The sequence below is a fragment of the Aulonocara sp. 'chitande type north' Nkhata Bay genome, linkage group LG17 (genome assembly GCF_057382095.1).
Source record: "Aulonocara sp. 'chitande type north' Nkhata Bay isolate Kocher_YH1m ecotype deep benthic linkage group LG17, A_spYH_male_GT1.1, whole genome shotgun sequence".
Lineage (NCBI taxonomy): Eukaryota > Metazoa > Chordata > Actinopteri > Cichliformes > Cichlidae > Aulonocara > Aulonocara sp. 'chitande type north' Nkhata Bay.
The window spans coordinates 25302055-25326495 of NC_141360.1; the positions used below are offsets into that span (position 1 = coordinate 25302055).

General features: G+C 40.9%; 1 protein-coding gene across 2 annotated transcripts in view; it reads right to left on the bottom strand.

The window, feature by feature from the left end:
• LOC147310164 (ankyrin repeat- and BTB/POZ domain-containing protein 3-A) overlaps positions 1-24441 on the bottom strand; it is a 264271-nt gene that overhangs the window by 33936 nt on the left and 205894 nt on the right. For both annotated transcript variants that reach the window (XM_086268998.1, XM_086268996.1), the window contains exons 3-5: positions 22975-23182; positions 9898-10050; positions 7090-7255 (exon numbers count right to left, since the gene is read on the bottom strand). In XM_086268998.1, the coding sequence (XP_086125124.1) occupies positions 7090-7255; positions 9898-10050; positions 22975-23182 (527 nt within the window). The remainder of the gene's footprint in view (positions 1-7089; positions 7256-9897; positions 10051-22974; positions 23183-24441) is intronic.

The following is a 24441-nucleotide window of genomic DNA, read 5'->3' on the forward strand; positions in this document are numbered from 1 at the left end:
CTTTTCAAATATTTATTCATTCCTATGACTAATATGTAATTTCTTCTTCATCTTCTTGTGTTTTACCAGCAGTTGGTAACCCAGTTAGTTAGAGCAAGGAGTTGTAATGCCCTCTAGTGGAAGAGAATGTATTTGTTATGTCCGTTACTCAAGCAGGTCACTTAGAGCACTAATCAGCTTACAGCCATACGACCCTGAGCACACCCAATCTCGACTGATCTCAGGAACTAAGCAGGGTTGGGCTTGGTTAGTACTTGGATGGAAGAGTATTAATCAGGTGGAACCAGGTAGTCTTCCACAGCACACCTGATCATTTCTCACAGCACACCTATGTGCTGCAGCACAGTGGTTGGTTTTTATCTGCTGGTCTGCTGGTTTCTTTCTGTGCTCAGTCCAAGATCATCATTGCTGGGTTACCTGGAAACGGTTTCCAGGTAAAGCTCTTAAAGTGCACAGAATAAGTAAAGTATGAATCTGTGTGTGAATCAGTGAAAGTGACTCTCGGTGTTAAGAGCCTTGAATGGTCAGACCAGAAAGGCACAATAAAAATGACTCTTCCTATAATAACATGTTGACGACCATTTACATCCACACCGTTTTGTTACACAGTCAGGCTAAAAGCACCAGCCAGTCATCTTTGAGTTACATCAATGCAGGAGCAAAGGGATTCCCAGATGACACGGAAACAGTTTGCTGCAGCAGTTGCAAAAACATTCTGCAGAAAACTGTGGAAAAACTTCCGCAATCACTTCACTTCCGGTTTTTACTTTGTCTATACCTGTTCCTGAAGGCTTTTACGTAGCTTACCTAGCTAAATCCTACAATCACTGACGATCGTGTTGACCGTAACCACAACATTAGCTCGTTTTTTAGAAGTCTTCACATAATTTTCTTTAAATCACCATTTTATGTACATGCTATAACTTCACTGCTGCCTACCAATCGATCCCGTTCTGTAAAATGCAGTGAGATATAATAAGTATACACACACAGCACACAACTCAGAGAAATATCCGGCAGTTTCTCGCAGCTTCTTATGTACTGGACCTTTTCATTACTCCCTTAAAATAACCGTGTCTTCCCAACAAGGGCAAAAGCACAAAGGTGGGCTGTGAAACTCCTAACATAACTTCTTCTATCTCTGCGTGTCTCCATATGCACAGAGTATTCTGACACGCCCACACACATTATGCTGCAGGATGAAGCTGCTTCATCTTAGTGCTACTGCAAAGAATTGCATAAGATCAGCAACAGCAACAACTTAAAAATGACCTTTATTGTAAACGAGGCACCGAGATCTTCACATTTATCAGACTTTTCTAACTGTTTTAAATGAGCTTCCATAAAACAGACTTCAATCATATATCTGATCTGGGCCATTATGCTCAACAGAGGCCTTTTACGGCTCACTCATAACACACCACAGCGCTTTATGTTGAAGACTGATCTCCCTTAGTGGTGATTCATTCTTAAACATTTCCTGGACAGCAATCTACTTAATCAGCAGACGGCTAAAGGGCGAGAGACGACGGACCACGATGAGCACCGTGATGAGGTCGAAATGTCTCTTAGCCGTTATGGCAGACTCCAGCTTTTACTTTATTGCTCCTGTAACGCTGTCTGGTCTTTTGCTCCATTTAGCCTCCTTTACAAGGAGATAAAAGCCTGCATGTCACAGGCTCGTATTTATGTGAGGGGAGAGGAAGGAAAGCATAAGTCAATACAATCTGTCAATTTAACAAGCATCTGTTTTTCACATTTTTTTGTAATATATTATAAACAATATATAATGTGTTTAAACAAACATTAATCAACCAGACCTGGACTTTATTTTTAGAGTCTGAGTGAAGAATTGCCAAGCAAATCTTAATTAAACCTAACTAGGCGCAGCTTATTGACCGCGGAAAGTCAGATTGCACAATTAACTTCCACTTAGCAGCACTGGGAATAGCCAATATTTCTACGAACCGTCAAAGGTGAAGATTCCCAAGTGACACTTGGCTGTAGTGGGACTGAGATACTGACCTGACCTGTCAGTGCTCAGAGCAGGAAAAGTGTTGCAGTAGCAGGCAACAAAAGAAAAATCCTTTCCCCTTCCACTTTCAGGATGAACAGGAAGGTCATGGCACAATCTGTAGCTGGATGCCGCTCTGCTACAGCCCTGAGTTGCTCCTCTCCTCCCTGCTTGAGTAATTTAAGCGATCAGTATGCTGGGTGGTGTGTGCAAGCCCCCGCATCTGCTTCTTTGCTCTTCTTCACCTGACTGCTCCTCCTGCATCCCGCCTACTGCCACCTTTGATTAATCCGGTTCTCCAGCCCCCGGCTCCATCCACAGCACCATGAAAACTGTTAAAAGGACTCATACCTCCTGTTTGCACACTGCAAAGTTCAAGGTGACTTGATATTGGGTGTTGCCTCTTCTTAGCTGAGGCATTTCTCATTCATACATATCCCTGGCACTAGGCTGAGAGGTGCTACTGCCTCCTGTCTTTTTTCTTTTTAGGTAGGCGGCAATGAGTGTACGACCATTGGCCAGGGACATCAGGTAAACTCGGGTATTTATTTATTGTATTGTTTGAAGTTTTGGTTCTTATATTTTCCAGAGTGAGTTTTGGATACTTGTTTGGTCACGACCTGACCTCTGGGTAGTGACTGGAAAAATGAGGATCTGAAGGGTGTCTCTCTTAGGGACAAATGGTGAGGAGATCAGGAACGTTTCAGAGTACAGATTCTACTCCTCCACATTGAAAGGAGGCACCCAAAACACCTAGGGATGTTCCACTGGTAGCAGACCCTAGACACTCCCTTCGCTGGCTTGGGAACATCTTGGTGTCCCCCAGAAGAGTTGGTGCATGTGGCTGAGCAAAGGGGGGTCTGGGTGTCTCTGCTCAAAGTGGAAGAATGAATTTCTGGTTCACTTTTGGAGACATTTTATGATTGTTCTAGTGTAAATTTTGATTTCTTAGTTTGTCTTCCTGTTCATTCCTTTTTCCTCAATTCTTCCCTCGTTTCTGTCTTTATGACGAGTGTTAATCTTGTGTCTGTGTTTAGTATTTCCTGCACTAGTTTTACTTCCCGTGTCTTCTCCAACTCTCTGGTTGTTCTCTCTTCCAGTAATTATGTTCCCATCAGCCTTCAGTGTATGCTTATATATGCTGTCTTTCCTTTGTTACCCCTCTACCTTTTTGGATTCACTTTCATGTGTTTTTGTTGTACTTTTGTTACCTTTTAGACTTATTTGTGAGCACATATATTTGCCCTGAATAGCTGGTCCTCAACTAAAACTCCACAAACAATAACTGCGACACACTTCTGCTTTTCTTCTTCTTCGTTTTGTGATTGCTTTGCTTCTAAAATTTCGTTGCCGGTGGAAAAATCTATAAAATAAATAAATTAACTCCCATTTAACCTCTTCCATCTGGTTAATTAATGCTCCTCCCCCTTACCCCAGTGAGCTGGAGTCGTAACAGGTTTATTTGTTACTTCACTCCCGCAATGTTACTAGATTCCATTTGGTCGAGGTCCACTGATTATTATATTTGTATTTTCTTTGTTATCCACGCGGTTACATTCATGTCCCCGCTGGGCCACTGCCAGCATGTTGTGGTGTTTAATGAGCAATTAATAGCAGCACATGAGGCAGGGGCTGTGGGGATGAGACCACTCCTTTGCAGACCTGTGAAATATGCATTTTTGTGCTGAAAGGATTAAGAGGAAAAAAAATGTTTTTTTCATTGCCAAGAGGAGTTGGTGCGAGTTTTAAGAAATGTGTGTCGAATTAAGTCAAGTTAAGGATCCTACTATGACTTCATCTTAATTATATGTTAAAAAAAATGTAGAAAATAACAATAATTTCATGTATTTTTGAGACAGTTCTCAGCTGCTGAAGTCAGAGTGAGTCAGAGGTTACAGCATCTTTAGCTTTAGTCACGCAAGTAAAACTGAGGGATTTTAATCAGATCCTTGAGGTCTTAAAGAGGGCGAGGCTTAGTCACACTGCATGACGTGGAGATGCAAAGGACTTGATGTCTTCACCTCGCTCACCTGATATATTAGATCTGGAGGAGGATGAGGGAGAAATAAATAAATAAAACCCCTGCTATTCTTTTCTGTTTTAAACATACTTTGCTCTGCCAGCTGTTATAACCTGAAATATTGTGGTTTTATATGATGAGCAGGTTTAGTTAACCATTCCGTTTTCTTTTATTCAATATTATCCCTTTGCTGTCCTCAAGTGAAAGTTGTTGCAGGCAGCGTGTTTAGGCATGAAGGGCAAGTACATTTTTGTAAAAGTGAAAAAGAAAGCAAAAATACACAAAAAATGAGGATTATTGCAAGAACCACATATCTGTGATACATCAGCAGCTTAGAGAAGCAGCTTTCGCGGTCCTTTTACTGCCAAGAACTAACACATCTACGTTGCCAACAAATAACAAACCACCATGTAAGATGTAGCTCTCCATCACAGACAAATGCTCACATGCGTTATTAAAACTAAAAATAATAAGGAACTTATGTATGAAGCTGCTTTTGTGATATTTCAAGGGCTGATTGAAATTACTGCATCACTGGGATCCACTCGATGGTGCTTAAGGGTGCACAACTGAACCAAATACACAGATTCCAGTTTAATCCCCAGTTAAAACCACTGGTGGACCAAGTGCAAAACATTTATCATCTACGTTCTGCTGCGCAACCCTGCATCCTGGCATTCACGTAGACGTTACTTGATGTTAACGTCTAAACGTTGCTTCAGACTGACCCACCATCCGGTCGCAACCGTCTGCAATCTTTGTTGGATAGAAGTGGATCAAAACACCAAGGTGTTTAATCTGTCATGGACTCCAGACACTGATCAGAGCGAGAACGTGTCAGATATCCCAGAAACAAGCCCAACGAACCACTGCCTGTGTCCAAGTGCCAAATCACTTGGACTGTTGTTTGCACACAGTTGGCGAATTGCCGTTCAAATACTAATTGTTTCCTACACGAATAATCAGTCTGTTGATTGACAGAAAAACAATCAGCAATCTACAATTGATTTTTTAGGCAACTAGGCGGTGGTTAATCGCAGCTCGCTGAGATATGTGATAAAATGTATGATTTTTTTAACTGAAATATAATGATCTGGCTTAAAACCTGTGGCAAGGTTCTGACTTACTATAGGTTTTATATAGAATTTAGACGAGTGAAGGTTAATCAATAAAGCAAATTATCACTAGGTGCAAGCTCATTTTAAGCTAAGACCTGAGGATCTAAGAAATGTCATGGTCCTGGGCCAGTATTCTTAGTTTTTGTGTGTTTTGTATTTCGTTCTTTATTTATGCCGTGGTTCCTAGGTTCTGTTAAGATGTTCCTTATTTGATTACCCCTGTGTATCTGTGAGCCCTCGTTTCCCCTCCTTGTGTTTTATTCCATGTTTTCCCCAGCCCGTTATGTCTGTGCTCTCCCCGTGCTCTCTCTCCTCCTGTCTGAACCTCTGTGTACTTCCTGTTTTACTTTGACAGTCTCCCGTCAGTGTTGCGTTTACTCCTGCCGTGTCTTGTTATGATCATCAGTGTCACCTGTGTTCCCCGTGTGCTCCCACTTCCCTCGTTAACCCTCTGTGTATTTATGTCTGCGTCTCCCTCAGTTCTGTGTCGCGTTCTCCCTCATTCATGGCTGTGTGTTTCTCCGTCTATTACGTTATAGTGTCACGGAGCGCTGTGCGGCAGGCAGGAGTAGGACCCAAAATGCAGGACTCACAGGCACGAGGGAATGAACTCAAAACTCAGCTTTATTCGCTGGCAGAACAGACATATAAACTAAACCAAACTGGGAAACCATAAACTAAGAACTCACAGAGAGACACACAGGGAGATCCACACAGCAAGAGGGACGACGTCACACTGAACAGAGGGAGACGCAGACAGAAATACACAGAGGGTTAACGAGGGAAGTGGGAACACACGGGGAACACAGGTGACACTGATAATCATAACGAGACAGGGCGGGGTGAACTGAACACTGACGGGAGAGGTGAAACAGGAAGTACAGGAGGAGAGAGAGCACGAGTAGAACACCAACGTAACAGGCAGGGGAGACATGGAATAAACACGAAAGGGGACGAGGGCTCATAAATACATAGAGGGCACACAGGGGGAAGAGAGAGCACGGGGAGAACTCAGACATAATGGGCAGGGGAAGCATGGAATAAAATACAAACATACAAGGAAACTAAGAACACTGGGCCAACATGGCCCAGGACCATGACATATAGTTTCCCAGTTTAGTTTGTATGGTTTTGCTCTCCAGCAATAAAGCTGTGAATTTTGAGTTCATTCCTGCCTCCGTGAGTTTGCGATTGGGTCCTCATCCAGCCTGCACACAGCCGAAGCATGACAAGAAATGCCTTTGAGACTGGATGGATAATTGAGATCTTTGCACTTCTGTAAAGTGTAGGTTCATCTGATTGTTGTTGGATGAGTGTTTCGAGCCTGGTCTCACTCCCAAATCATCACAAATGAATGCTTGGTCATTACGCCTTTATTACTGTCATAAGCTGTTTTCTTAACCCAAAAACTCCAAACCACGAGTAAAAGTGAAAGTAAACATCGAGAAAATGAAGCTCCCATTGGGGGCAGTGATGATTTACCACTCCTGCCCTCATTGGCGGACACCTTGTAAGTATCCCAGAGGCAGCATCTGCTTTGACAAAACTGCAGTGTGTGAAATTTGAAAGGTTGGAGTTTGAAATTGAGTTATTACTTTGAGAAGAAGCGGCAGGACATTTGTGCAGGGTTAGTGCAGTACACACAAACAGACACAAAGAAAAACTCTCTTAAAAATGTGAATTATTTTCCTTGTGTATTAAAAAAAAAGAAAGATGCATGAAAACTGTATCGTGAATTTAGCACGCTGCATTACTCAGTGAGAGAGCAGCCTGTGCTCAGCATGTGTGCATGAACTGCACTGGGTTGCCAGGTACTTGCTAGAAATCCACATTTTATTGTATCTCCAACCCCTGAGCTGTGCAAATGTGGGATTTTAAAGTTGTTATATATATGTGAGTGTGTGTGCAGGAGAGCGTGGGTGTGTTAGGTGCCAGACCTGCTCGCTCATGCTGTTAATGCCATCGGGCCCCAGCAGGTTCACGGCCTGCTTGACCAGGTCCGTCCGACCGCAGTTGAGCATCCTGAAGCCCAGATCCTGCAGGAACTTGGCCTCTGTGGAGGCTGCGTCCAGCTTTCTAGTGGCACAGAAGCAATCCTCGGCTCTGCAGACAGAAACAGCAGATCTATTACTTTGATTAAGACGAAGCTTATGTCAGAAATGGATTTTGAGATCCGAGCACATACATCTCCACGGCATGCTGAGGGAAGCTGAAAACGATTGCTGATCAGGCTTTCATAACTCAAATTCTCCTTATCAGGAAACAAACTTGCAACTTTATAAGTACTGATCTGCTTCAATTTGAAAGTCAGTTCCTTAATATCTGAGTTTGTCAACACTCACTTCTCTTTGATTGCTTCTGGTTCAGTACTTTTCTTAAGCAGCTTCTCTCCAGGTAAGGCTTCTGCTGTGACTCATTATTACCCACTCACGTCCCCCGTAAAGCCTCTTAATCCAAGCATCTGTCACAACTGCAGTTTCCACAGAGAAACCTTTGCCGGATGTTGGTCTACATATACATGACAGTTAAATCTGACATATGCAAAGAGATGCATTAATTGGCACCTCGAAGTAGTTCATTTATTAGTTCTTTACAAATACATGAAAAGTGAAAAGACTCTTAACCCGGTGACTCTGTGACAAATTACAGAAAGATTACAGAGTAAGCGGCGACGAGGTAAATATGGTGCACGGCTTTGTAACCGCTGTGGAGTGTTTGCAAATGAGGGAAGAAAGAGAGGGCGAGCGAGGCGAGACTGTGAGTGAGTCAGAAACAAATACAGAGAGAAGATTTATAGGTTACTGCTGTCCAAGAAAGAAGGACAAACACAGTTCGTTTAGCAACTGACAAGCCTCATGAAAAAGCTTTTAAATTTTACAGTGCGAGGCGAAATTCAGTTCACTGTGGGGCTACGATGAAATGTTAACATGTTGTTAATGTTGTCATTAATAATAAAACAATACAGGGTGTGCTCCTGTGAACTAAAGGCCGGCGCACACTTTTTGTCTATAATCCCCACATTATTCCATTAATCACACTCATTTGTTTAGTTTGGCTCCATATTTTCTCCCGGCTGTCCTTGCCATCCCTAGTCAGTCTTTACGCTCCACTCAGCAACAACCGCAGTGGGTGAAAACAATGAAGCCAATGCAAAAGTGTCAAAAACTGCAACCCAGCTTTAAATGTATGACGATCCCCACAGATTCCCATTTTAAGATTAAATAAAAAATTAACTTAATGAATAAACTCACACAAATTAAATTGTATTAAAGGGCTAAAGTCATGTATAATTGGGGTGTGGCTGGTTGCTATTCATCACAGAGGTCCTCTAATCTATGTTTGTGCTTGTGCCCCTTAAACCATTTAATTGTAATTATCTAAAAAATATGGTTTAAAACCGAATCCAAGAATCTGTGCTCCAGTTTTGGTTAACATTTAATGAGCAAGCTTCTTTCCACTGATTAGTAACTTTCCTTGTAAGATAGTTCAGCCACATCTGGTTACCCCCCACCCAAAAAACAACAACAATAACAAAAAAACATGATTATGATGGTCAAAATGCTTGTGCTGAGGTTTCATAATCATAGTCTACAATGACCAATTAGTGATGAATATCTATTTCCATCTTTTATACGCAGTCTGTGGAGTTACGATCGTATGTGTCCTGTAATTTTTATGGGAAGCCATCAAACAGCTGCTGAAGGACTTCACTAAATTTGCCACTCGTGTAAACCTGCAGGTAATGGTGGAAAAGTCAAGGGATGATAAAAGTCAGTTAGATATCCCTAAATGCTGCTTATTTATATAAAGCTGTAGACAAAATGGCTTCATTGCACAATATAAGAGTTAAAATGAATTTACGTGTGGGGATTTATCCATTAATTGCTGTATTGTCATAGATAAAGTGCATGTATTTGCCAGCCAAACTGACAGACCTACAGCAGACTGAGTTGTTTTGAAGTTGCCAACTGACGTCGGGTAGTTGCAAAGCGGGTCCACGTCTTCAAAGCAACCATTTCATGGGCAACAGGACTGCAGTGTCATTGCACACGGTTGTAATAATGTTTTGTCCGTGTGGTGATATAGAACCAGTGTTTCCCCTGTCTGTAGCAAAGCAGCACATTCCTGCTTTCCAAAGGAGACAGCAAAAGGTGGAAAGACACAGCATGAAAAAGAAAAGGAAAACAGCACCGTGCTTATGAAACTCTGCCCCCTGGTGGTGACAGTTTTTGTTAAATTCCGTAGAGGGTGATCGCAAAACACACCTTTCAATAATGAAAAATAAAATAATCGCAACTATTCTACTGAAAAGCTGTTCGATATACAAAGATGGACACTGAGGAGGATGAATGGATGATGACATATTGATCAGGTCTGTTCAAGTCAAACTGCTCTCTTAAAATGTTTTGTCTGATGTAAACACCATGTAATAAGTCAGGTTACATGTAAACAGCTGACCTCAAATCTGTAATCAGAAAGCAAATGTGCAAGTAACTGCTGATCATGTCTCCATATTCATCTACATGTTCTAACACTGTGGATGAGATTCTGTTAAAATAAAGTGTGAGTGATTGTTGCAAGTCATTCTTGTGTTTGGTATACGAGACTTGGTTGAAGTTTATGCTAATGCAGCATCTGCTGACTGAACGTGCATGTGCAGGCTTACAGGTTTCATAAATGGATGACACTGAGCTTCATTCTCCAGCAGGTTTGTGCAGTAAATGTTATTGACATCGTATTCTTACTTTATTTGTCGGGGTTCACAGTCCACGCCGGGCAACAGCAGCCTGGCAGCCTGCCTCACATCGTCACTGTCCACAGAGAAGCTCCGTCGATGTTCAGTGTGAGCAACCGCCACCCGGATCCACTCCATCAGCGGGGGCAGCACCAGGAACGGCCTGCGGAGAAAACAGGTTCATGTGCTACTGTTTAATATCTTAATTAAGTCAGAATACATGAAGACTCACATTTAGTTTTAATTATTTATGAGAAAAACAAAAGAGTCTTTTGGGGAAATTCCATAAATGCTTATTTTTCCTAGATGGCTGGAGGGGCAGTTATGTGTGTGACAGAAAGAAAAGTCAAATCTGTGCAGCTGTAAGTGAAGGATAAACTCTGTGCTGTTAATGGAACAGAAGAGCATGAATCACACTGCCGTCTAACTGGACCGAAGTGACTACTGCAGCTTCCTTACGTGCATGGGTTGTTTTTCTGACACTGAGTCAGCAGGCAGTCTGGCACTAGTTTAAAGCAGATTAAGCCAAGTTATAAACAAAGTGTGTGCTGCTCCACTTTTGTTTGATTGTGTGTGCATAAATGGACAGCTATTTGCACTTTTTGTAGGAGCTTTTTAGCTGAAGCGATGTTCAGAGCTCTCCTTTCAGCTGTCTGTGGCCACAGGAGCTAAATCCCAATGTCTGGAATGGGGGATGTGAACCTGTGAGACCTTTTGGCCTCCAGCTAACTTAAATTTGACAGCCTTTGAATTTCAAATGATGACATAAAGAGTAAAACCTCTGAAATTGTTTTAAAAGTCACAAACCTAGCACACTGCACAAATAGTTTGACGAGAACCAGGGAGCTGATATTCCATTGGAAAAAATGATCTGCTTCAGGTCTAAATGTAAGGATTAATATGTTATAGCTGAAGAGAAATGATCTACCTAACCTGGAAAACGATGTTAGCTGATGAAGGTTTGTTTGGAGGTTCATTCTACAAACTAAGGTGGCTGTAAGTCTGATAAGACGGAGACTTAAACAGGGAAAGTAATTTGGGTTGTTGTTAAGAGTCTAGCAGCTGGCGTCTGCTCTGTGTGTGATACAACATGACATTATTGTTTTTTTGTTTGTTTGTTTACACAGGTGTTTTGTGTTAGAGTTCTCTGTCTACACAGCATTTCGTCAAATTAATTAAACACAGAAGGAGATACCATCAAGAAAATATGTAAACATAAAATTGTAATTTCTAGCACGCACGCACACACGCACGCACGCACGCACGCACACACACACACACACACACATACATGCTGGTAAAAGGCTGACAAAAAAATACTTAGTTTAGCTTTAAATTGTTTTTCTTTTCAACTTTTTGACATATTTGTAGAAACGATGGGAGATTTTTATATTAAATACAGCCAAAATTTCAAATAATGAAACTTAGGCCCAACAAACCAGTCAAAGCAGGTGGCTGCTCCTCCTTGAGCCTACCTCTGCTGGAGTTTTTCTTTCCCACTGTTGACACTTGCTTGCTCACGGGGGTCTTGTGCTCACTGGGGTTTACTTTCTATGATTTTATGGTCTTTACCTTACAATATAAAATGCCCTGAGTGGACTGCTGTTGCAAACTGGTGTGATATAAATAAAATTAAAACTAAAAGTCTATTTAATTTCTGTCCAGGCAAAAGATCAGGTTTCTTTTTTTTCCACTTGTGGTTCAGTGCAAATACAGCATTTTACTGATATATCAGTGCGTTAGCATAAAGATTCTCATATAACAGAGCAGAAGAAGACAGCATGGAAATCAGTGAGTATAAATGGTGACAGGCAGAGCCAGAAGTTTTTCTCTTGTGTCATATTTAAAGTGTAGCACCTTAAATACACATCTGAAGACACTAGGTCCTTGAGATCCAGTACAATCAAAACCCATAAAAGACTTTACATTTGTACACTTCTTTCTTCTACAGGAGTGACTGTGTATAAAGAAATGTGAAAGTTGAGAGTTGTGAGTGTATAAAACAATCAAATAAAGCAAAACGCCAAATAAAGACTTTTTTTTTAAAGTTGAATTTAAAATAACACACAAAGTAACTAAATGACTCTGGTCTTAATGTTGCTCTGAGTCACTACTTGTGCCCAAACCAACCCATTATCATTTCTCATGAGTCACGCATCAGCCTAACTTCCTAAACACAACCCAATAAGAGGCAGTGTGAAAGCCATCTGGAGCATCACACAGGCATTCGAGACATTTTTACTGACTCATTTTGAAAAAGGTCTAAACCTCTGTGACTTCAAAGCCGGTCACAGCCCTGGTGACGGTTCCTGTTGACGTCACAGTTCACGCAAGCGATGACCGACGAGTCAACCATAATCAAAGGCTCTGACTGCGAGCACAGAAACTCCTCCCTCCAGCTGTTCAAACCTGTTCAAGCCATTCCATAGAAAATGAGTTTAGAGGAAGGGGGAGAAGCTGAAACAGCTTGTTTCACAAATGCCTAGGAAATAAGTATAACAGAAAAAGGATTATTATGAACTGTAAATCATGCAAAGCTACTCTAGCTCAAAAATAATAAATATGGAAATATGGATAAGGAAATAAAAAAAAAACACAAAAAAAATAAATATATAAACTCTAAATCTTCTAACTCAATCATAATTTATTTATATATCAAAAATGTAAAAGTTACCGTATTACTAACATTTCCAAAATAAATCATATAAAAATTAAATAATATTGCTAATGTGATCTTCTCAGGTGAAAATTAACTCTTCAAACTGATAATATCAGCACGTTGTCAGGTTCATCATGTGCAGTTTGCTTTGGTCATCTTTCAAATTTAAAAAAAAAAATCACTTACCGTATTTCCCGGACTACAAAGCGCACCTGAATATTAGCCGCACAAGCTAAAATCAGGGGAAAATCCTGTTTTGTACATACATTAGCCGCAAAAAAAAACAAACCAAAAAAAACAAACCAAAAAAAAAAAACATACATTAGCCGCACCTGACTAAAAGCCGCAGGTGTTTCAATGTTGACTTATCATATATAAGAGAATATGCACAAAAGGAATTGTCAGGAAAGAGATGGCTGTTTGGAGACACACCCCTTTTATTAATATTTTGAAAAACAAGTTATGGGTACATATTTGCACAACTTTTTAGGTATATGTAAAAGTAGCAGTAATTACAAGTACGAAACATGTACTGTGCTTCATAAACGAGTAACAAATGTAGTACATAACAATAACCTACAGCACATCAGAAAAATAGATTCGGCCTACCTTTTAGGCTCAGGTGCAGTGACACGGCTTTAACAAGAAGAAAAGTCAGTCATTCACCACCATCTTTCTCTTCTTCCTGCGCACTAAAACCACCAAAGTCCTCTTCTCCAGTGTCGAAACGAACAGGCTTAGGGTGGCTTCGTCATCCACTCTCAGCTCCTTTCCTTCGTTGTCACTTTCAAAACCAAAGAAATCCTCGTTGTCAGTGTCAGAGTCGAACACCCTCTGAAGGGCCGTGGCGGTGTCCTCCTCTTCATCATGCAGCAGTCCAGCCCTTCGAAATCCGTTGGTGATCATGGATGTTTTCACACTTTTCCACGCTGTCAGATTCCACCGGTGGAGTTGAGCATAACTTGCTTTTCGCAAGTTTATCGCCGCTCGTCATCCACACCTCCCGCTGAACGTGTAGCGCTACTTTGAAGTTTGTTTTTCGCGCTACTTGTACGGCACTATGTTGCCTGGCGGATGGACATGTGACCACTGACCAACATACCACTCTTGAACCCCGATACTGTGTGTCTGATCACATGCCCTTCCGCCAGGCAACGTAGTGCCGTACAACAGCGGAACAAACAAAACATATGACGATATGACAAAATCATGGACAATCCATAGAAAAGCCGCACCTGACTAAAAGCCGCAGGGTTCAAAGCTTGTGCAAAAAGTAGCGGCTTATAGCCCGACAATTACGGTAATAAAGACTCCAGCTGAACACTGAGAGCCACAAACTTTCTAATTAAAGATGCCCTTACTGATATGTGAAAAGGCAGCAAGTCAATGTTCATAAGTTATAACTCTAAGAGTGGAGAACAGAAAGAGATCTAGATGCTACAACCTCCCTAAATTCTCTTATTACCCTCTTTAATCAACATCAGTAATGGGTCTCGCCTGTCTGACAAGTTCATATTTCATCATTTGTTTCCTGTACAAGTATGTGTGTATGTGTGTGTGCTTGTGTGTTTTTATTATCTCTCCCTCATAAACACAGACTTGTGTTGTTGTGTCCGTTATTAATCATTTCTCCTGTCCAACAGCAGCTAAATTCAGGTCAGGCATTCATCAGATATTTTCAGTTTTACCACAATGATGTTTTACTGAGTAAAAATGGACAGGATTGAAAACAAATCTGTTCTCGTGACCTTCTCAGATCTTCATAGCCTTGAACTAAAACTAAACCATAACTGTAATTTACTTTCTTCTTAAAGTTGTTACATGAGCAATTCCACTCTCATGGTATTAGCCCAATTAGCAATTAGCATAGCTTAGTATACAGACTCAAGGCAGGGAGTAGTTCCCATGTTCCTCTGGGCTTACATGGCGTATAAGCCAAACTTGAATATGTTTCCTGGTCTGTATAATGTGACATGGGCTTTCATAGAAACACCTTAAAAGTGGTTAATAGGGTTCTTTGTAAAACTGAGAAATACAGACAACCATTCACAGCCACAGCCATCAAATACTTCAAAACACAAGATGTAATGGGAAACTTAAATTTAAAACTTGAACAAAAGTGAACAGTAGCTGTTAGGGGATGACGATATAAAAACGTCCATCGTTTCATTTTACGCTATCGTTTGTTTCGCAGTGTCGCAAAATAAACTGTTTACGGCAATATTTTTTTCATCGTTTTGATGGTCACTGTAGTGGCTATATTAATTTTTTAAGTTCTCTCTTTCGCTTATATTTAATATAACCACACTACAGACGGACAAGCGCCTGTTTTTATGCGTTGTGGTTAGCAACAACGACGGTAACACCATCGCGTGTCCGCTTGTTTATGTTCCACATAAACCTTTCACAATAAAGCTCAAGATCCTGTTGAGACTTTTCAAAATAAACTAAACCACGTGAAAGAGCAGATTATTTACGGATGAGAAGTAAAAAAGAGCCACCAGGTGCTAAAAAATAAACCTTAGACTCAAACGTTAGAACAGGCTTTTCCCCGCAGCACGCCGTGTAATAAATACTCACAGAGAAAACGACGGCCGTTACAACTTATGTCTAAAAATGTGTAGCTTCATGCATCTTTTAAAACACTCGACTCCAGCTACATGACGCACAGCTGGAAACACTTCCCGCAAGTCGAACTGCCCGAGATTCACAGAATTTACAGAAAATGTTACATTTTTGTGATTTATATCGTTATCGGGACGATAGAATTCTTATATCGGGATATGAGATTTTGGTCATATCGCATAGCCCTAGTAGCTGTACAGTACATTCCCAGGTATTGCACAGTACACCCTCCTGAAACCAATAAGAGTCAGTGCTTCAGTCCACCTGTATTGTGCTGTGCTGTTCAGAGACTTATCGCCTTCTTAAAGGATAGAAATACAAAGCCTCACATCTTCCAGCAATCAGCACAGTGCTCCCCCAGGAGCTGCCTGCCAGTTAAAACTATCAGAAAATTAAGTCAGGTATTCCCGATAAGTGCAAAGTGGAAATTATATCACAAAGCACTATTCTGGAGAAACATCTGATAGTGAAATGCTCAGTGAGCTGGCAGTGCTCTTGGATATCCAGTCACTCTAATTTCACACCACATGTGGACATTCACTGGAGCCAGAGAAGAAAACCTAGATGGAAAAACAGGTAAAAAATGTTTTTTTCTATTCAGCTGCCTCTTTAAAAGAAAAATTCACTCAGGCAAGACATGAAACCACTTCCTTGTGTCGAAGAGGGCTCAATTTAAAAAAAAAAAAAAAAAAAAAAGCATCTTTGTCGAGCAAAGCTAATACTCATAGTTTTCTCCATGAAAATGGAGCAGAACAGAGGTATTCTGGGCAAGATTTGTTTGAATAATTTTATATATTTATTTTTGTGTATTGTACTAGCTCCAGCAAAGCATTTTGTTCCATCTAATACACAATAATCATAGGTTAGCGTAAATGTTGTTGCTACTTGTTCCTTCAGAAACAGCATTTTATCCAAAAAGTTTAAGATAAAAAATGATTTGTCATTAATTTCCCCCCCCCCCACTGTGTTTGTTGTTTTACGTATTGATTGTTCACCATTAGTTTCGTTAGCAGAATTAAATTTGGATACTTTATATTAATAACACTTATGAAATATTTTCCTAAGTGTCAACAGTCCACTTTTATTTAACCTCCTGTGGTGTAAGCTTTTTGTTTTTTTAAGAAAATGAGGGATATGTTTATAATTATGTTATTGTTATATATTTTTGAAGATTCACAATCCTAAAAACAATATGTGTTACAGAGTGTGCTGGGATGATGTATTCTTGTAGGCCAATCCAGAACTTAGAATTCCCCCAGGTGTCTCAACAAAATCCCAATGGGAAATACTTATTAAAAAAACCAAATTCCTCTCTCATCCCTGCGGGCGATTTATCCTTCTAGCTCGGATCCTCTAACTGTCTCTAACAGATCCTCTGAGAGCTTGAGGGTCCTGTATATTTGCTGTTCCTAGGACTGCGCTCTTCTGGACAGAGATCTTGGATGTTGTTCCTGGGATCTGCTGGAGACACTCGCCTCGCTTGGGAGTCACTTCACCGAGTGCTCTGATTACCACTGGGACCACTATTACCTTCACCCTCCACATCTTCGCTCAGCCCTTGGTACTTTTCCAGCTTCTCGTGTTCCTTCTTCCTGATGTTGCTGTCATTGACTATAACTTCCAATCACTATGGCTGTCTTCCTTTGCTTGTCCACTATGTCCGGTTGGTTAGCCATCACCACTTTGTCTGTCTGTATCTCGAAGTCCAATCAGATCTTGGCTCGGTCATTCTTGTTCCTATTGTTAGCCACTTCTTCTGTCTGCTGGTGGTAAATACCAGGCAGGGGCCTGTCATTCCATGATGGCTCTTCTCCTTGCTCCTCTTCTTTCTTGGGTTTCTGCAGCCTGAGCACACGGTCAATTGTGGTTGTAGTTTCCATTCTCTTGTATTTGTTGTCATATCAAGTCTTCTTGTTTCTGTAGATTTTCTTGTGTGTCTTGTTCCAGTCTTTACTTCCCATCTGTCTGATTATCTTCACCTGTGTGGATCACATGCACCTGTGTCTCTATCGCCTCATATTTCTAATCCATAATTACTCCCCAGAGTATATTCATACGTCTCCCTTTGTCAAATCCTACTATTGATTTCCCTGCTTGTGTTCTGTGTTCCCTGGACTCCTGGTTCATGTAACCTTTTGTGATTCAGCCAAAGACTCATTTGTTTCTGCCCACATGTCCTGGTTTGGGTCCTCTCCACTTCAACCTCACAATGATAAATTATTGTAAAAAAGAGATTTGGTTAAAGACTGAACAGACTGGACTGATCTAAAAGACTCTTCTTCTCTTGGCAGCATGTTCCATGTACATCCTACTCATTTCTAATAATTATCCTATCAAGCTTGTAAAGTGGTGCTTTTCTCTACCCTGCATTAGCGAGCAAACAGAATAACCCTGGCTAATATATACTTTTTGGAGTGTCTTACTCTCTGAAGTGGGTAATTTGTAGACAATTACAAAAACATTTCTTTCACATGGTTTTCATTAGCGAGCTTTCTCCTTTTTATAGTTATACACCCTTTTATATCCTCTTTATAAACTAAGCTATTCAGGATACTTGAAATCATTAATACTGATCGAGTTACATGTAATTTTGACTCACCAGATCCCAGTTTAAATGATAATAACACAGGATATTTTCCTTCAAGGCCTTTAAACCTATGAGGAAGTCTCAGATGGACATTGGGAAACCTTAAAGCATCAAATTAAACAGGCTGATTTCATGTTACAGTCAGTTAAATTATATTGTAGGTCCATCAGTAAAGGTCTGTTCAGAGCTTTTCTCCCTTATGACCCTCTAGCAACTATAATTTCTTAGAGAAAAATTTTTTTTTCCAACACAAGCCCCGTACCCAAGTGAGAGAAACCATCAGTGATGGCTATGCTTGCTGTTTATGCAGGCGTCTGGTAAATCTGCTGTAAGCACATGTTTTATCAAGGCACCAGCTTTCAGATACTGACGTTTTACTACTCAACACTGTGTGTGCATCAGTTTCTCATTCCATAACTCAGTCTTTCCTTGTCTGTACACCAACAGTGTGCCAGGAACTGAACTGCATTTAAAAAAAGGAGGGTTTTCCTTTCTGCTTAGCATTTGGCTGACCAATGCAACAATGCAGAGCTCCTCCCTTTTCACTGAGCTTTTGGAAGATGTATTTTACATTGCAAGGTTTGAAAAAGAGGAGAGACCAAGTCTGGAATGAAAACACTGCGGGAAATGTTATCCATCGATGCAGACAGTTGGCCTGCAGCAACATACAACAGCCAGAACTGCCAGAGTAAAAGAGTAAACGTCTGTTCCAAATTACCAAATACATCAAAGCAGCTCTCTCACTACTTTTACTTACCACTAAACTTAAAAATTGAAGTCTTGCAGAAACATTTCTCTTCTTCTAAAGCAAATTTACATCAGGTAAATATTCAAAGCTCAGGTGTAAAAGTCATTGCAGTAATTTTTCACCTCACTGAAGCTCGTCTGAAGTTCCCCCAAAATAACCCAAAAAGATGATCTTATCTCATTTGATCATATTCTGTCTTCCTCTCATCCTGCTGTGTCTTTCAGGCCCTTTTTGACTTGTCTTCAACCTTTCAGTTGAATGCTAAATAGAGAATTTTCTCTCCGGGGGCCTGAACCTGCTGACATGTCACTCAGCCTGACATTCCTAGTGCTCCCCGGGGTCGTCAGGATTGAGTTTCTATCTCTGCAGAGTGGAAGAAAGATGTTTGAATATCTGTCCATCCGTCCATCCAAGAAAAGTCCCTCTGGTTCCCATCAATCTGCTCAAGGCCTAGGGAAGTGTCAGCGCTGAGCAGCACACAGCTTCTTACCAGATCGCTTGTGGTGCGAAAAACTTGTGCGAGGGTCAAGGAACATTTGCACTAACTGGTATAACTGACAGTGGCAATGTGGTTGAAAGGATGAAAATACCTAAATGCCACCAGGAACAGCATTTGCTTCTACACGTAGACAAAAAATTTTCTCTAAAATGATCACATATCAGCAGTGTTGGGGAGTAACGGAATACATGTAGAGCCGTTACGTATTTAAAATACAAAATATGAGTAACTGTATTCCGTTACAGTTACCGTTTAAAAAGCTGGTATTCAGAATATAGTTACTTTGTTGAAATAAATGGATTACACTGCGGTACTTTCCTGTTTCATTTTGTCGCGGGTCAGGACTGTTTGGGTTTTGTTTGACAGCTACGCTCTGTAGTTCCAGGCGGCAGCTTTACGGTTGCCATGGTTACATGGCGACACGCTCTCTCTCTCTCTCTCTCTCTCTCTGCGACTGTGTGTTTCCTGGGTGAGAGAGCGCCTTTTCGTTGTTGTTGTTGTTGTGCTAAGCTAACAGGCAGAATGCTACAAGCATAGCTCTAAAGAATGTAGCATCATGGGCAGTGTAGTCCGTGTTGCAGGGAGAATGGACTGCCATACACGTTATGTGTCTGTGAGCGCGAGGAGGGAGAAAAAGGGGAGTGGAAAAGTACGAGTTGTCATCGAGCAACAACAGGAGCTGGAAGCATGTAAATATAATAATAACCACTGCAGCCAAGAAGAGTGCCTGACGAGCCCAGTTGTAAGTAAGCTATTAAGACTCGACTGTACACCGTGTTCTCCTCCGAAACAATAAGTTCCGTTGGAGCAGCCTTTCAACGCCTCTCTCTGTCTCTTGCAAGAAAAGTTGACCCACACAACAAAGTAAAGCAATTTTTCGGCTACGAGCCAACAGGGACCCCGCCGTATTAGTCAGAGGTCCCTTTACTACAGTTCGGAGACGCGGACCTTCAGTAATAGTAATACATCACACAGCAATAGTACATTCACGTTGTTGTAAAAAGCATGATAATATATTAAGTAATCCAAAGTATTCAGAATACATTACTGTCATTGAGTAACGTAACGGAATACGTTACAGAATACATTTTGGGGCATGTATTCTGTATTCTGTAATGGAATACATTTTAAAAGTAACCTTCCCAACACTGCATATCAGAGTGTGCTAGGTTTCCTTTAGTTTGTTGCTACCCCACTGGACCTGTCTGGACTAGACTGATGTCATTTTTTGACAAAAGGTACCACCATTAGCTAAGCTATTGTAGTCCATCTTATTAGTTTACTAGTCAACTGTTACTGGTAACACCCTAGTTACACAAGCTTAGAGACTAGTCAGCACCCCCCTGGCAACCACTTGTTGCTAGGTTGCTGGAATTGCTGCCAGATGCTAGGTAGAATTGGTTGCAAAGAGGTATACAATGCAGCAACAAAAATCTCCTTGCAGTTGCTTTGGTCATAGTTTGCATGGAAGTTTCCAACTTGGCTGCAAACACTCACCAACTAAACCAACTACTGTCTAGGTGGTAGTGAAACAGAGAAGGCTCCCTTTCAACTTCCAGGCTTAAGCAGTGAAGCAAATCTTTTACTTTAAGAACAAACCTACTGTTGAACTCTTCACAGTTTTACTACCGCCCTGTATGTAGTTGTCTAACATTTCCATACAAGTTTTTGTCTGCCAGCCAACCAAAACAAAGGCACCTGCCATCCCCTGTGACGCCCAATCAGATGGCTGCCCCTCCCTGAGCCTGTTTCTGGCAAAGATTTCTTCCTGTTAAAAGGAAGTTTTTCTTTTCGACTGTCGCTTGCTCATAGGGGGGTTGTTTGATTGTTGGGGTTTTCTCTATAGGTTCTTTACCTGTTGTTGTGAATTGGCACTATGTAAATAAAATTAAATTGAATTAAACTGAACTGTGGCAATCTGCTAAAGGGCAAAGAGAACACAGTTTTTTTTTTTGGTACACCAAGCTTTTTGCAACCAATTTCACTGAACAACCCCAAGCAACAACTCCCAATTCAATTTGGGAATGCACCTTTTTCCCTAGTGAATAGAAGTTGCCGGGGGATCACTGACTCGTCTTTAGCCCTGCAGGACTGGAGCCTAAACTTTCCATGTTCTTTTTTCTTTTTAAATTCAAAAGTATGAGACATGTAACATTATAGAAATTCTTTTAGATCCAAATAGTAAAACAACACAGATGGGAAAAACGGGAAAAGATAAATAAAATAATGTCAAATCAGACTAAACAATGGAAAATAAAAGTACAACTCTTGGTCCTTTAGCTTAAATCTGACCTAAACGGCTTAATAAACTCAATCCATCGTTTACAACAGTATCTGCTTCAAGTTAATTTTCCCATTGCAGATACACCAGTTTCACATCAAACCAGTGTAATGTTGGTGGTTTTAGACAACATTGTTCCCAGTAAACTTGCAAATATAGAAACGGATATAGAATCATAAAGATGTTAGAAAAAAAGAATAAAGAGCTGGGGAAAGGCCATGACTTTACGTGTTCAGATGATATCCATTCACTTACAGCGGGTAGATTATTCTCTGTATATGACCACAGTTACAAACAACAAAAATACTCCTCAGTCTCTCGTTTTCTTTCCCTCTCCATACACAGAACTGATGAAGCTCCAATTTGCATTTTTAGCAGGTAGATAGCACTGTATTAATCAAGTGCAACAATTGTGCTGTTATGGAATAATTTTGAAATAATAATAGCTATGAATTTTTTTTAAATAGCTGAGCATAGTTAACTGACTGAAGCAGAGGAATAACTATTGCTCATTTTAAGCTCTTTTACTGTGCAAAATTGATCACAAGGCGAGTTCCACTTAAAAGTTTTGACATATTAAGCTTTCTTTTTGCGTTTGTTGCTGACAATCACTGGTTTTCTTGAACCCATAATCAGTTTTTTCCAGGAAATAAACCAGTATATTCTCTGTCTTTGTTCAGATTATCACCAGTCAGTGGTAAATCCTTGTAAACAACTGAGAGCAGAAATAAAAGCCATGTGCTAATCTTGTTATAGCGTAGACAGAGCATTCAAATTCTAAAAAGGAAAGAAAATGGAGGGACAAACCCAAGCCACATTAACTTACCATTTTCCCAGCAAGTTTCTTTAGTGGATTGCCACTTGCACTCTATCCAGCCATCTATTTTCTCAACTGCTTATCCAACTTAAAGTCTCAGGAGAGACTGAAGCCTTATCACAGCTGACACTAGGTGAGAGGCTGGATATAACGTGGACGTGTCTAACACATAGAGACAGACAGCCACTCACACTCACATCCACACCTGTGGACAATTTAGAATCACCAAATGACAAGAAACTGGCCCCATGAGATCTAATACCAACTTTTTAGCTATGAATTTTACTTTAATGAGTTGACTTTGAATAACATGCATAGCACTCAAATGCATGAGTGGTTTAGCTGCTGTGAGGATCTAATTTGGGGAGAAACCAACCCTTAGACCTCAGATTTTATCTGCACCTCCTGAGGTCAGGCCGAGTATTTCTGAGAAGCTCTGAGATATATTTATGCATTGCAATCCCAAACTGCTGGTTCAGTAAGGTTAGTCTAGAGCCTTCCCAAGCTCCTTACCTGCCTGCTTCAGCTGTCAGCCCATGTTGCTGACTAAAAGACTCCTGCCCTTTTACATGCACACAGGGAAAGTAAAGTCATTACTGCAGACAGACAGGGTGAGTGGGAGGAGACGTTACTGAAATAATCTCAACGGGCCAGGTTAACAAGTGCAGGATGTTTTGCTTCCAGGACGACATGTTTTGTGCATTATTGCTCATCTTTTAAAAATGCTATCGATTATTCAGTTTTCTCCTGGGATTACAGAATTTAAACTATTAAGCTGAGTCAGCTGGATGGTCTCTTTGAGCTAACCTGAATGTGGTCACAGTACAAAACACCTGATTCCCCGAGTGTCTGAAGCCTCTGTTGGACTCACCTCTCAGTTTGTAAGGTGACTTTGGATGGCTCTACGTTGGGGTTTTCCCACTCCATCTGCGGGCAGTGCATGAAGTAACACAAGGTATAGAGGGCTTCGGGCTCCCAGTGCACTGTGGTGTTGGCCTTCTGGTGGACCGGAGTCCCGTTGCTGGCATTCTTGATGTGCAGCGGCTGGAGGTGGTGCATGGCCCGGGAGACCAAATCACCTGGAGGGAATTTATGAATATATCAGTGGCAGCGTGGTGGGCGATGTAAAAATAACAAACTGTAATTTATCAAGGATGAAATAATAACACTGTGTACTACACTGATAAAAGTCTTACATATCATTCTGAGAGCAAAAACCCATTTCCTACTCCAACCCTCAGACACAAAAGTACTCACGATGACGCACTCCCTCATTCACACACCCTCTGATTCAGCCTACGTGTAGTCATACACATGTGCCCGCACAATCATGAGTGGGGAAATGACTGCCTTGAAATGAATCTTACAGACATCGGGTCTCTCTCAGTGAAAACACACTCAGACATGTGTGCTCTCACTCTCAGTCTGTCCTCGTTTTATCTGTAGCACTTATTTTTCTCCCATGTTTTCCTGGGTGATGATGCACAGAGTCACAGGGAAGCTGCAGGATCTGTGTCACTGAGCATATGTGTGTGCTAAATTTAAAATTAATGAGTACAGGGTTTTTTAAAACACTGTGAATGCCTTGTTATAAGGAACAGGGTTGAATGAGTGAATGTCAGATTGGTAGATGGGCTCTCGGTTTTGGCTGGACGAAGAGCTACAAGCCTTTTCTATATTTTTAAAATATAGACTTTAAATACATCTACACTTATTAAGTAAACCTAGTGAACTACTCGTTAACGTAAATCTCTGATCAGCCAATCAAAGGTATCTCGTTATGTAGACATAACCAAGACAACCTGATGAGGAAAGGTTATTCAAACTGGGATGTTCCCACACAACCATCTGTAGGGTTTACAGAGAATGGTCCAAAGAAGAAAACATCCAGTGAGCGGCGCTTCTCTGAGTGAAAATGTCATGTTGATTTCAGGTCAAAGGAGAACGCCCAAACGGTTTCAAGCTGACAGGAAAGCTTGTCACAACCGAGGAACGTTGATGAAGATTCGAGACAAAGCGAGAAATATCAAGTTTCTGTTTTTTAACGCCAACATTTGTTTGATAGCTGCAGACTTTCACCTTCACATACAGAGGCTATTATAACCACGGCTTGTTTTTAAATAACAACACTGATAAACCATTTATGTTCACCAAAGTGTAAATTCTGTCTCATTTGTTGCTCGATGAACAAGCTATCATTAAAGACCTGTGATGCAGACAGGTTTGATGGATGTTTGACGTTTTTACTCCTCTCTCGATCTAGGCTATTCGATTGATTTTATTTTTCTCGAAAGCATGAAAGTATAGTATGCTATAAAATGAGCCTTTAGAGATGAGT